The sequence below is a fragment of the Microcebus murinus genome, chromosome 21, assembly GCF_040939455.1.
Source record: "Microcebus murinus isolate Inina chromosome 21, M.murinus_Inina_mat1.0, whole genome shotgun sequence".
Classification (NCBI taxonomy): domain Eukaryota; kingdom Metazoa; phylum Chordata; class Mammalia; order Primates; family Cheirogaleidae; genus Microcebus; species Microcebus murinus.
Genome location: NC_134124.1, coordinates 40,131,010 through 40,143,096, shown reverse-complemented (window position 1 = coordinate 40,143,096; position 12,087 = coordinate 40,131,010). Strand labels below are relative to the sequence as shown.

The 12,087-nt window shown below is 54.0% G+C and overlaps 1 protein-coding gene across 11 annotated transcripts in view; it reads right to left on the bottom strand.

The window, feature by feature from the left end:
• Positions 1-630: 630 nt before the first annotated feature.
• Positions 631-12,087, bottom strand: part of ATP2B2 (ATPase plasma membrane Ca2+ transporting 2) — a 361,816-nt gene continuing 350,359 nt past the window's right edge. For 6 of the 11 annotated variants that reach the window (XM_075996341.1, XM_075996343.1, XM_012785225.2 and 3 more), the window contains one exon: positions 631-3,658. In XM_075996341.1, coding sequence (XP_075852456.1) covers positions 3,347-3,658 — 312 coding nt within the window. In that variant the 3' untranslated portion in view covers positions 631-3,346. Of the gene's footprint in view, positions 3,659-6,473; positions 6,529-8,126; positions 10,446-12,087 lie in introns of those variants that run through there. The other 5 variants (XM_075996342.1, XM_075996344.1, XM_075996347.1 and 2 more) reach the window with 3 other exon arrangements.

Below are 12,087 nucleotides of genomic sequence, written 5' to 3'. Positions count from 1 at the left end.
TGCCAGATGGGACACCCAAGTAAGAGGACAGAAGAGAAATTCCAGAAATGGACCCCAGTCTCTGTAGGCTGCCAGCAGGTGGAAAAGGTGGCTCTTCAACAACTGGGGGACCCAGGACAAGACAGGTGCAGAGTCCTCAATCCAGTGCAGTAATTATCATCAGAAGCAGGGCGGCCTTGCTCTTGTCAGCTCTCTGCTATGCTGGGGACAAGGGGACAAGGGGCCATGGTGAGCGTGGCAGGAGCAATGGAGGCTGCTCCTGAGTTAGGGAAAGCTCTCTCTGAGCAGTAAAAAGGAAACTCCTCAGAGCTCTCCCTGCCCACCTCCTCAGGTGGGTGATTCTACGTGCCAGGAATCACCCAATGGGCCCACTGCTCTTCCCCCATCTCTCATTGGGGAGACAAGCTGGGGAGCTTAAGCCTCAGAACTGGATGTGCCACCTTCTCTTGGAGCCCTTGTCCAGAGGGCAGAAAAGAAGCTAATTTGCTGTCCCAAACTAGAAAAAATTTACATTACAGAGTATATATTTACTATGTTCTGCTTGGTGGTGTTTTTTTTTTAAACCACAGACCTTTCAGAACCACACTGCAGGAGTCAGAAGAGTCAGCAATTGAAAGCATAACCATTGCATAGTATTAAATGAACAGAGACGGTGAATTCTTTATTTACAATTGTTGTCTAGATAAAAAAATTCATAAAAACAGATGAATGGTCATAAATTATTTACCCCCTAATGGGGTGAACTGCCAAACGTACCCCATGCTGCTAGCTATAGGACGCAGAGTGCAAGCTTTAAGTACTATAGTGAGTTCTGACAAGCCAACCATCTCCTGTGCGTGAGGACATGTGTGCAGGTGTGAGTGAGGTGTGTGTGAGCGACCATCCTTCCTCACGAGAGGAGCCAGCGCTAATGGCGGCCTTCCATCGCTCCCTGTTCCCTGAGCTGGGCTCCACTCAGAGGACCCTCCTTTTTCCTTGTGTCCTGGCTCCAGATGAACAGGGAGCATGGTGTGTAGGCAGAACTATCCTGAGGTCATGGAATGAGGTCACGGACACATGAGTTAACAAAGAAAGGGCAGATGGAAAACTGTGAGAAAGGAAACTCCAAAAACACCATGTTCCAAGGCTGCCCATGTTTCAGATGTGCAGGTCTTTCCTTCCTCGGAGGAGAGCAGTGGCTGGTTTTGGTGGTGTTTGTACCGGAATCCAAGAAGCACATATGAGGACTGGTCACCCCTTTGGGCGTACAGTGTCCTCTGCTGGGTACATTCAGAGATATTCTTCACAACATTCAGGTAGTGCTCTCTTGAAAAGAAGGTCCTCTTATGGAAGGATTTTGCCAGGTGGGATGGGCTGACTCTGAACCCCAACCCTCAAGTTTTTCCACAGCCATCCAGACGTAGGCCCTCCCAGCTGACTATGGCTCTTTTCCCAAGTGGCTCTCATCTTGTTTGTGGAAGAGTTCTCTGGGCCTGGAGATGGAGAGGGACACACGGCAACTGCGGGAAGGGTCACCATGAGGAATGGATTTTGCAAGTGAGGTGGAAAGTGTTTGGTTTTCCTCGAAGCATGGGACATGGTATTCAAAATGTCTTTTGCACTGTACAAGTTTATGGAAAAAGATTGTATGCTGAAAAGTCTCAAAGCAAACTTTGTATTAAATACAAAAGTTCCTTTATGAAAAATGCTGAGACCCACAAAGTGCTTAGCAGTTAAGAGGCTGACGTACAATTAAATAAGCTCTTATCAAGTGGGATTGCTAGTGCTGTTACTGTCTTGGGGCAAAATAACCACCTTTTCTCCCCTGTGATACTGAAGGGTTTCAGAATGGCTTTCTGTCTGGGAAAGCAAGACTTGCTGTTAAAAGGCTACAGTGTATGTTGTGACTACAGGAAGACAATTTGGTTTAAAAATCACACTGAATACATCTCAATATACACATCATAGGTTCATTCGGATCTAAATAGTGCAGAGAAAAAGGCTATTCTTCAAAAATAAAAGCAACAAGCCATACTGATCCTCATCCAATATACCAACAGCTCATTTGCTGCCATTTATAAGGAAATAAACCTTTAAATTACTAACTAAAAAAAACCCAACAGAATAGCATTTATAACATTTCAACACTACCTCAATCTCTGCACAGACAGAGCCAAGGAGAACGTAGTTTGAAATGCTCCTGGTAAACTCAGGTTAAGTGTCACTGAGAGAAAAGTCTCTGACTAGAGCGTTGCAGGTCCTGGCAGCCGTGGGCCGGCGTGGCCGCCAGGTTGCACAGCCAGGAAGCCGTCTCTCCTCCTCTGCCTTTTCCTACAGAGCACAGTTGTTCAACCCTCAGGATGGATACTTGGTAGCATGTGGCTTCTGCCTGAGCCTCCTGTGGTAGTGACATTATTGAACGGAAATAGCAGGCAAAAATCAGAGCATGGCTATCGTAAAACATCAAGGATGCAATCCAGGGAAGTGTCTGTTGGGCTGAGCTGTTTTCATAGCATCTCAGCCACCAGTGTTCTTAAACCGTACAAATAGCCAAAGACATTATCTACAGGTTTGTAAACAAATTACATTCTTCTTTTGGGACATAAATAAGGTAAAATAGAGCAATTTAAGCAGAAACAAGGCAACATGCCGGCAAAGAAACTTTATATATCCATGTATATATATTTTTATATATATATATATATATAACTACCTATCTATATGGACGTATACAGTCTTGGAGAAGTATACGTTGATATAGATACAAAGAAATGGATATAACCTTGTGAGTGTCTATGAAGTTCTTGGGTTCCATCGGTGCAAATCTACTAGGCGAGTTAAGCTCTGCAATTTCAAAAAATTATTAAATGAATCTATACAACTGAGACCATGCTGCACAAGCATTTCAAAAACTCAGACCAGTGGGTTGGATAAATAGTCTCAGAAAAGAGTCTGTTTGCAGTTCCCGCCTAAGAAAACAAACAAACAAAAAACCCCTCCCCAAGCCCCCAAAAACCAAACAAGGGGAGGATTGAAAGTGTACAGTACATTCATGCAGGAGACATGGTGGCTGGGCAGGTGCATGGCTGGTCCAGTTTGGGCGGCAGCCAGGAAGGACTTGTTTTGGAAAAAGCGCTCAGTCCCCTAAGCCCCAGTGGAGATCTTGCCCCTTGCCACAGAGTGAAAAAGAGTTCAAACAGCATCACAGCCAGAGAAAGGGTCTGTTGGTGGAAACATTGTTTTTCTCTCCAGTATTTGGTTTCCTGTTGCTGCTTGGGTGAGTTAGGTGCCTGGATGGGCGGTGCCCAGGAGGCAGGTGGCGGTGGAGTCCGTGGGGCCGGCAGGTGGGCGGGCAACAGGCCCTCAGCTAAAGCGACGTCTCCAGGCTGTGGATGGGGCTGCCTGGGCTTGAAGAGGTAGCTGACTTGCTCGTGTCGGTGGTCAGGTTGATCCCGCTGTCGATGGCGCTGTTGTTCTTGTTGAGCGATGGCGGCGGGCTCGAGTTCTGCTTGAGTGCAGCGTCTTCTTCCAGGTCGGTGTCGTCAATGAGGGGGATGTGGGGCTGCGAATCTTCGATCCGGAATTCAGGATGAGCCATGAAATTATGGATGGAGGTTCGAGACTCAGGCTTTTCTAAACCTTCATAGAGAGAGCTACGGAACGCCTTCACGACGCGGATCTGCAAGGGAAGCACAGCAGTCAGGCGCTGCCCTGGGGGCTGCAGCCAGGCCGGGAGGCTCACGAGGGTGGGAGCAGGTGAGAGCACAGCAGGTGGCTGGAGTCCACAGTCGCTGGGTGTTACGAGCATTGACAGGGTGGGGGAGAGAGGAGGGGCTCAGGGCATATGCATCCATGAGTTGGTTTTTTTAAATTGCTTTGGTTTTGGTCAGAACTACAGTCTCAGGACAGGAGGAATCACTGAGTGCCATGAAAGAGATGGTGGGAAACAGCGGTTAAAGGGAGCATGGCCGACTCCGGCGGGCACCCAGACCTAGTGAGAGACTGAGCCTTGTTAACTTTAAAGCAGAGGTTCGACCATGCAGAAGGGGAGTAGGGCCAGGTAGGAATAAAGTGGGAAAGAGGGAGGCTATTGTGAAAAAATTAATCTTACAAAAACCACACAGTTAAAAAACCACACAACATGGAACAGGTTACGTGTCACAGATAGAAACAGAACAGAACGGAGAAACAGTTGGATGAACTGGTTGAGAGAAGACACATGAGGGCCAAACAGAGACTGGGAACCTCAAACCGAAGGCAGCAAAGCAAACCAAAGCCAGCCCAGGGCTTCTCGGGCGCACAGCACAGGCAGCCAGAGGAGGAGCCGGCAGACTGATGACATTCAGGGGCGGGGAGCATGCCACACGGGCGGGGGGGGGACAGGAACCACACGGCACACACAGACGGACACACGTCTACACTTGGAAGCCTGGACAATGTGAACAGAGCTTGTTTGTACCCAGCGTTTCTTTCCTTCATGCATTTGGGAGGTAAACACTCGAGTATAGACTCAAAGCTCTGGCCTGTCATTGGAGCTTGCTTTGGGTCCCTTCTTTCCTGGACGATTTTGTTTATTTCTTTATTTGTGCTTTGAAAACACAAAACCAAAAAATTGAGGCCAGAATCAGATAGCCAAACCCAGCCCCTGGTGGGATTCTAGGGGTGTGTGGAACTGAGCCACAAAGCAACACGTTCTTTTACTTTCCGTGTGTCAGCTGTGACCCACACACCCCAGGGCCTCAGTGTTCTTCTCTTAAGAATGGAGGGAGCTTGGTTATTGGGTCTTCAAGGCAAGAGGAAAGAGCACTGGACTTGGAGGCAGGAAGACCTGACCCTGAGTCCTGGCTCTGCCACTTCTGGTGCCTTGACTGTGGGCAAGCCACACCACCTCTCTGGTCATCCTCTAGCCTGCCTCACAGGGTGCAGAGGGACAGGACCCTCACTAGCAAGAGAGGTGTCCCTTTTCTGGACTCTGGGAGGGCAGCCGTGCCTGTTATCTCAAGGGTCTATGGGGCAAAGGGCCTCCTGTTCCCTTCCAGCCCCAAGTCAGAGTGGAGTGAGAGGTGGAGAAAACAAGGTGGCCTGAGACCTCCAGGGGCAGAGCCTTAGCCAGCCAGGTGTGGAGGCCAAGGGGCACCTGTTTGCAGAGCAGCAGCTGCCCCATACCACAGGCCTGCGGGAGGCAGAGGACTGAACAAGACGGTCGTGGGGAGGCCCCTGAAGTCCCAGGACATGAGCTCTCAGCTGAACCCAGGGGCAGCTCCTTTGTGGGCACTAATGGGGAAAGCCCTTTTCCGTGGAAGTGATTTTTCTAGATGACTGTGGTTGATGATTTAAGTGCCATCACTGGCGGTTCATGCTATTATTTCAGAGGGGAGTCTTTCTAAAGCACGTCATGTGCTCCTCTAGTTTAGAGTGCACAGAGAAGGATTCAACACAGTCTGTCAGTCATCCCTCTTGGTCTTGCGTAAGACCCCAGAGTTTAGCTTCTTTTTCTCTTTTCTCCTGTGCTGTCAGCCATCACTTACTAATTAGTGCTGACTTTTCCTTGTCTTCTAAAAGGCATCGCTGTCCCTCCTCCTTCTCATGTGCCATGGGCTGGGGACTCCTGGACACCTTGTTTGCTAGAATCGTGCTTTAAATAAGAGGTAACAGGTGCCAGCACGAGCCAGCCAGACACTGCGTTAGCACGTGCTGGTACTCGTCATGGCCATTTCGCTGCTCTGAGATTCCTTTGCCCTGGATTCCCTGTTTGTGGCTCAGCAGAGATTACTCTCATCTCCTGATAGGTGGGCCATTACACCTTTGACTGAGTGAAAACCAAAAAAGGTGTTGCAGGCCTCAATTTTCTTATCTGTAGAATGGGAATAATCATCATCACAGCACTGCCCAGCTTACTGCTCAGCATGTTCTGAGGCTGAACTGCAATGAGATGTCAACTGGGACACCTAGTGTATGTGGGGGAGGGGGCGGAGCAGGAGCCTGTCATGTGACTGACAATGCAGAGGGGATGACATACAATGAGATGAGGTTCCTCTGCCCTCCCCCTGGCATGGAGACAACAGGAAAAAATGAACTGCTCTGGACAAGACTGTGGGAACAAGACTTTTTGGGATACCCCGCCACGGCCATCTCAAGTCTCCGCTTCGGTTCTCTCTGCGACTGAAATGGAAAAAAAGTATGGGAAGAAAAAAAGCTCCTCCATCTTCCTCCCTGCCTAACCTAAAGATGGAATGTTTTTGGCTTAAGCCACGCTTGGGCATGGGGGCCAGGGGAAGGAGAGAAGGGCCCTGGCAGTGGGATTTCAGACATTTCGGTTTCATCAGCACAGAGGGAGCAGGGAGACCCCTGCCTGCGTCCGAGGGCTCCAAGGAAATGCACAGGCCCGTTCTGAGATGGGTTCGACATACTCGAATGTTTACCCGGCTTCAAGGAAGCCAAGAGTCTGGGATTGATTCACATTCATTTCAGGCTCAAGGTTAAAGACTCACAACCTCTTTTAATTTCACTCTCTCTTGCTGAACTCTGTGTCCAGGGTTCTCTAGCCCTCTAGGGAAACAAACACATGGAATATTCAGACAGTGGAGAGGTCTAGGGTTCCCCCCAGAAGCAGGCCACTTTCTTGCCAACCCAAGGTTGCACTAAACTAGTTACCAAAATGCTAATGAGAAGTCCAGCTTTCTTCCCTTTTCATTGTCTTCATTTCTCCCCCTGATGGCACAACCTCCTGGCCCTAGGTGTTCTCAAGGCCAGGACTATGAAGGGCAAGTGGGAGCACGAGGTGCCCTCTCTGTTGGCAAGGTGCGGGGTGCAGAGTGGGCGGGGCCTGGCTTCTGGGCTTGCTCCTTGCTCTTGGCTTGCTCGGCTGGAAGGGGCAGGACTCTCACCGGTGAGTGTGGAGCCTGCGGCAGACTTGCCAAGTACAAAGATGATTTGAGCTGGGTTAGAAACTTGAGGTGATAAGAGAGGCTGTGAGCTTGGCCTTGGATGGAAGAACGGAATGCTAATATTGTCCCTGCTGGGTGGGTGGAAATCCAAGCACAGACAGCTTCCCCGGCTTTCTGGACTGGGGCGGGGGTGGGGGGTGGGGCGGGGTGCTCCTTTTCGCTGTGTGAGGCCGAGGACGTGGGTGCTGGCTCCAAAATGGAAACCCAGCTCTGGGGCTCCGGGTCTGTGGGCCTGCCTGGGAAGTGGTGTGGGGAGTAGGAAGAGTGCAGGACTCTGAGGTCCTGCCTCTTGCCGCTCCCCTGCCGTGCGACCTTGGCCGTCCAAGGACTGTCCTGCTGGCCATGTCGTCTGTCTGCTGGGCCCCCATCCCACAGCAGTGCTGGGGAGCGTCTGTCGTGTGTTCAGGAGCTTTCCTCACCCCGAGTCATGATGCATGTGTCAGGCCCTGCCCCAGCCTCTGTGGCCAACTCTTGGTGACCCAGGGGACAGGGGTCTGACTCCTGCCAGGCACAAAGACAAGGGCCTCGTGCCCCGGCAGGTGTGTGGCCACCTTCCTCTGCTGGAGAGTCCCCCCTGGGGGGGCTTCATCCCGTTCAGTTGGGGCCCTCTCTCACTTCCTGGCCTCCCGCTTCAAACCTCCCTGTGGGAAGAAAGCACTGTGGCTTCTGAAGGGACCTTGCCTAGTATCTGAGGGTCGTCTGCATTCTTGGAAACCAGAGGTGACGTTGTTCTCGGAACTATCCAAGAAAGGAATGGGGGCTATTTATGTAGCGTGTGCACTGTGACTGTGTTGTCTGATGTGTGTGGAAACCACAGAGGTCGTGATCCTGTTTGGAACCAGAGCCTTGGGCAGGAGAATGGTCAGGCTCTTTTCAAGACCACATGCCCAAGAAAGGGTCAAGAAGGGACCCAGAACCACAGACGGGAGGAGTGCAAGGTTCTTTAGGAAGCGTGATACCCAGGGGAGGAAGTAGTGGGCTTGCGGGTGTTCTGGACAACTGAGGGTCAGGGCGAGGGCTGTCAAGTCTGCTTGGTCAGGCCTCTGCCCGGGCCCCTTTCCAAAGACTGTGCCAAAGCTAGGGTCACCACGGGCTAATGGGGATTGGTCTGGCCTGGAAGGAGACTGGCTTGGGGGTAGGAAGTGATGGGTGGCCATAAAAGGGCATTTCTCTGAAGGAGATGTGTTGGCAGGGACTGGCCACATTGAATGGTTTTATTAATATAAATTATGCAAAAGAAAAGGTGAGAATAAAGTGGCTGAGGTTTGAGAGGAAAGCTCTCTCTTCGAGACTGTGAATCCTAAGATGAGGGGCTAAGTAAGCCAAGGTGAGATTTCAAAGGCTGCCTGGGTGCCCAGGAATGTCCGATGTGTTGTTGTGGCCAGTGCAAAGTGCCACCCTTCAAGAGAGAGGCTGAACCTGATGAACAAAGAACCAAGCCTGCACCCAGAAGCCAGCCTCCTGGCAGTCAGACCCCACAGAGGGATGCAGGAGTCACCCGGAACTCCTGGCAGGAACTGAAAGAAATGGATTCTTCCCCAGGTAGCTCTCTGTGCTAGGACAGGCGTCACTGCCCGTGAAGCAGGAGGTGGTGCTGAGCAGGGCCTGCACAGGATGGAGTGGAAGGTAGCTGGTGAGGGCCACCACTAAGGCAGGGCTCTCTGGTCTGAAGAGGGGGATGGGAACAGTGTCGCCTGCCTGAGAAGGCCTGGCAGTGACTTCCTAGTGACAGTCCCTCACGGAAACATGACTCAGACACCATTTGCTCCAAGACATCTCCGTTCTGTCTGGGCGCACCTGGCCTGCCAGGCTGTGTTTCTGTGCTGACGAATGGCCCCGAAGGGCTCCCCTTTCCTGCATCTCTCCTGTCACCTCGTGTCCGGGCAGACCGTGTCTGTAGAAAGGTCAGGGGCACTAGCATGTCCCTCCCACAGGCTCTTTGGGCCTGCACCTCCCGCCAGAGGGCAAGGGGGGAGGGAATAGGTCTCCCCCAGCACACGGGTCCCTTCCTGCCCTGTGGCGGGGGGTGTGTCGTGGGTGTTCTGTTTCTGCATGGGGGAGAGGCCCTGTATACAGTGTCAAGAGACGAGGCCCGGAGTCTGTTTCTCATCAAGGAAGTCGAGGCTGGCTAAGGCCACAGACACGCCTGTCTGCAGGCAGTAGCACTAGGGCTCCCTTGCACTTTGTGAGGGGCGGACTGGAGACAGTGCGAGGGAGCAGGTGGTGCACTGACTTATTCCCTCGGGGCCTGAAGCCATGGAGAGGTCCGGGACAGATCTAGACGCGCCCAGCAGTGGCCGCGTCGGAAGTGGCGGTGTAGGAGATGGCGGAGGCCACGGTCCCAGGCTGTCCCTCACACACAGGAGGGCGGTGCCGAGGGTTGGACCAGATCCCTCAGGGCCTGCTGGCACCTGGCCAAGACAGGTGGCTCGACCCGCCGCCTTCTAGCTGAGGTCCAGCTGAGGGGCCGGGGCCCGTCCCTTCCAGGAGGGTTAGAGCCTCAGAGCGTCCCAACCTCTGCTGCAGGGAAAGGGCCTGCAGGGCAGCCGACATCGTCAGGTTGCGTGGGAGGAACGGTGGGAAGAAAGCAGAGATTCTGAAATGCTGGGCTGAGGCCTCCAGGCTGTCATCTCCGTGGTGATCTAGGACCCCAGATTGACTGTGACCTCTGACCTGCAGTGACCTCTTGCCTCAAACATCCCCCTTGGCCATGACCCCCACTGAGGGGGCCTCCCTGACCAGCTGGAAAGCCCCAGATGATGGGGTCCCTCTTGGTTGGACCCCACTGTGACTGACTGTGGCCCCCCAGGGGCTTCTAGCCCTTGGCCCATGGCAACCTTCCACCTGACTCTGACTATAAGACTGTGGCCTCCTGTCCAGCTCTGACCCTTGTGCCCATGGGCCAGACGTTTCCTGAGTCAAGTATGACCACAGGCCAACGGGACACTCCATGTCCCCTCAATGACCACTCAGTTCCTTTGGCCACCAGGACCCCATGGTGCATTGGGGCCATTTGATCACTGAAACCCTCTTGACTGATGGTGATTCTTTGACTGACCTGGACTTTCTGGCCACTTGTGACCATTACAACCCCTTCTCCCCCAACTGCCTGGTTGTAACCCCTGGCCCTGACCCCTGCTGCCCCTGGCCCACTGAGTGACTGCCACCCTGGGACTGGCTGTGATCTGACAAACCGGAACCCTCTTTGGTGGCTGTGACCCTTCAGCCCCCTGGGCCTAACGGTGACCAGCTGCCCCATGTCCTCTGGTTCCCCAGCCCCTGCCCGCCTGCCCGCCCGGGAGCCGGCGCTGGTGGTGCCAGAGGGAGGCGGTGGGAGTCACACTCACGCCCAGCTGCAGCAGGAGGAAGGCTGGTCGGAGAGGAAAGAGCATTGGACAACGACACGCGACTAGGGCTAGAGAGATTGGCTACGTCCTGGCTCTGGCTGGTGACGGAGGACTGTCTCCGCAGGGCGCCCTGAAAGGAGGCCCCGCTCTTGAAAGTATTGACTACTTCAATCTGCAACGGAGGAGAGAACGAGACAAGTTGCGAGAAGAACGAACACGACAGCTACACGACTGACATGTGCAACGTCACGAGAACAGCTGCAGCCACGGCAACAACGACAACAGTACTTAAATCAAAACAAAAAATACCAGACACACTCCAAGGCTCTGAAAGATGTCTGCTCAGCGCTGGGCCCCCCTGTTGGCCCCAGGGTCCCAGGGAGGACACAGAGGTCCTGGCCTTTTCCTGCACTTGTGGCTCAGGGGCCAGTGGGCTGGGCAGACGCTGGCAGGGAGGACAGTGATTGGATGTGGTGTTTGGAGGGACGAGAGTGGGTGTCCAGCCTCCCTCCACCCAGGCGTGGAGCCACAGCGGTGTGGTGGGGGCTGGGGTGGACAGACCTCAGCCCGAATTCTGGCTTGTCGCTTACTGGCTAGATGACCTTGGACAAGTCACCTCTCTGAGCGAGTTTCCTGTCCTTGAGAAGGGGCAATCCCACCTACCTGGTCCAGTCATCTGTAAGTGGCAAAGCACTTGGCCATGTCAGCGCTCAGTAGGAGACAGGCAAGACAGGTGCTCGTGCCTACTCAAGAAACTATAGTCCTGGCTTCCTCCTGTAATCTGGAGACCCCTGTGTGGCTTTGCCACCAGGGCAGTGACAGCACTGGGGCCATGTGCCTGGAGAGCTGCCTAGCCCTCACAGGAGCCGGGGGCCAGTGGGGCGGGCTGGCTGCCAGGGTCCTGGTCAGGGCAGCAGAGCCCAGGCCTGTGGCAGGCAGCTCTGGGTCTGAAACTTGCTCCTGGTCCCCGCCCCAGCTGTGCCAGCTCTGTAGAAAGGATCATCTGTTGGACCGCAGTGACCTCTAGGCCTGGGGGGGTCATACCTACTTCCCAGGGGCTGTGAAGGCCAGATGAGGCAAGTGTGGGACGGGGCACTGAGGCTGGGGAGCAGCCAGGGGAGCTGTTTGCTGCTCTGGATGGAGACAAAGTGTGGGTGCACCTTTTCCAAGGCGGCACCTCCCCGAGTGTGGCGAGGCGTGGGACGAGCTCCAGCTGCAGGGGTCTGGGCAGGAGACCCCTCTGTCTTTCTTTTATCGTCCCTTCTGAGCCTCACCTGAAGGCCTGGAGGAGGTATGGCATGTGCCACATGGCGGCCAGTGCTCTCTGCTGGGGAAGAAACCTGGCTGGCACGCACCAGCAGGTGTGCTCCCACGTGTGTGCTGGTGTGCACGTGTCTGTGCATGTAGGTATCACTGACCTTTGCTCCCAAGGCCCTTGCCCTGCGGGAGGCTGGGACTGGTGAAGGCCCTGCAGCAGTGGAGGCTGCACGTGCGTGTGGACGGCCGATCTCACCAGGCGATGCCAGGCGTAGGGAGAACCTGGGGCGACCCTGGCCTGCAGCTCTGTCCAGCCTGGCACCGCCCCTTCAGGGGCGCCGGATCCCTGAGCCACAGTCCCCTCCTCATCGCAGCCCCTGGAGCCGCCCTTCCCACCTCTCGGGAACTCCCCCTAGGACCCGTGGTGGGTGTGACCCCACTGCAATCCCTCGAGAGGGACCATTCCTGAGGCGGCCGCCCGTTTCTTCAGTGGCCATGAGAGCATATCTGAGGAGAGTGGACACACAAAGCTGGGTGGGTGGCGAGAGCCCGTCCAG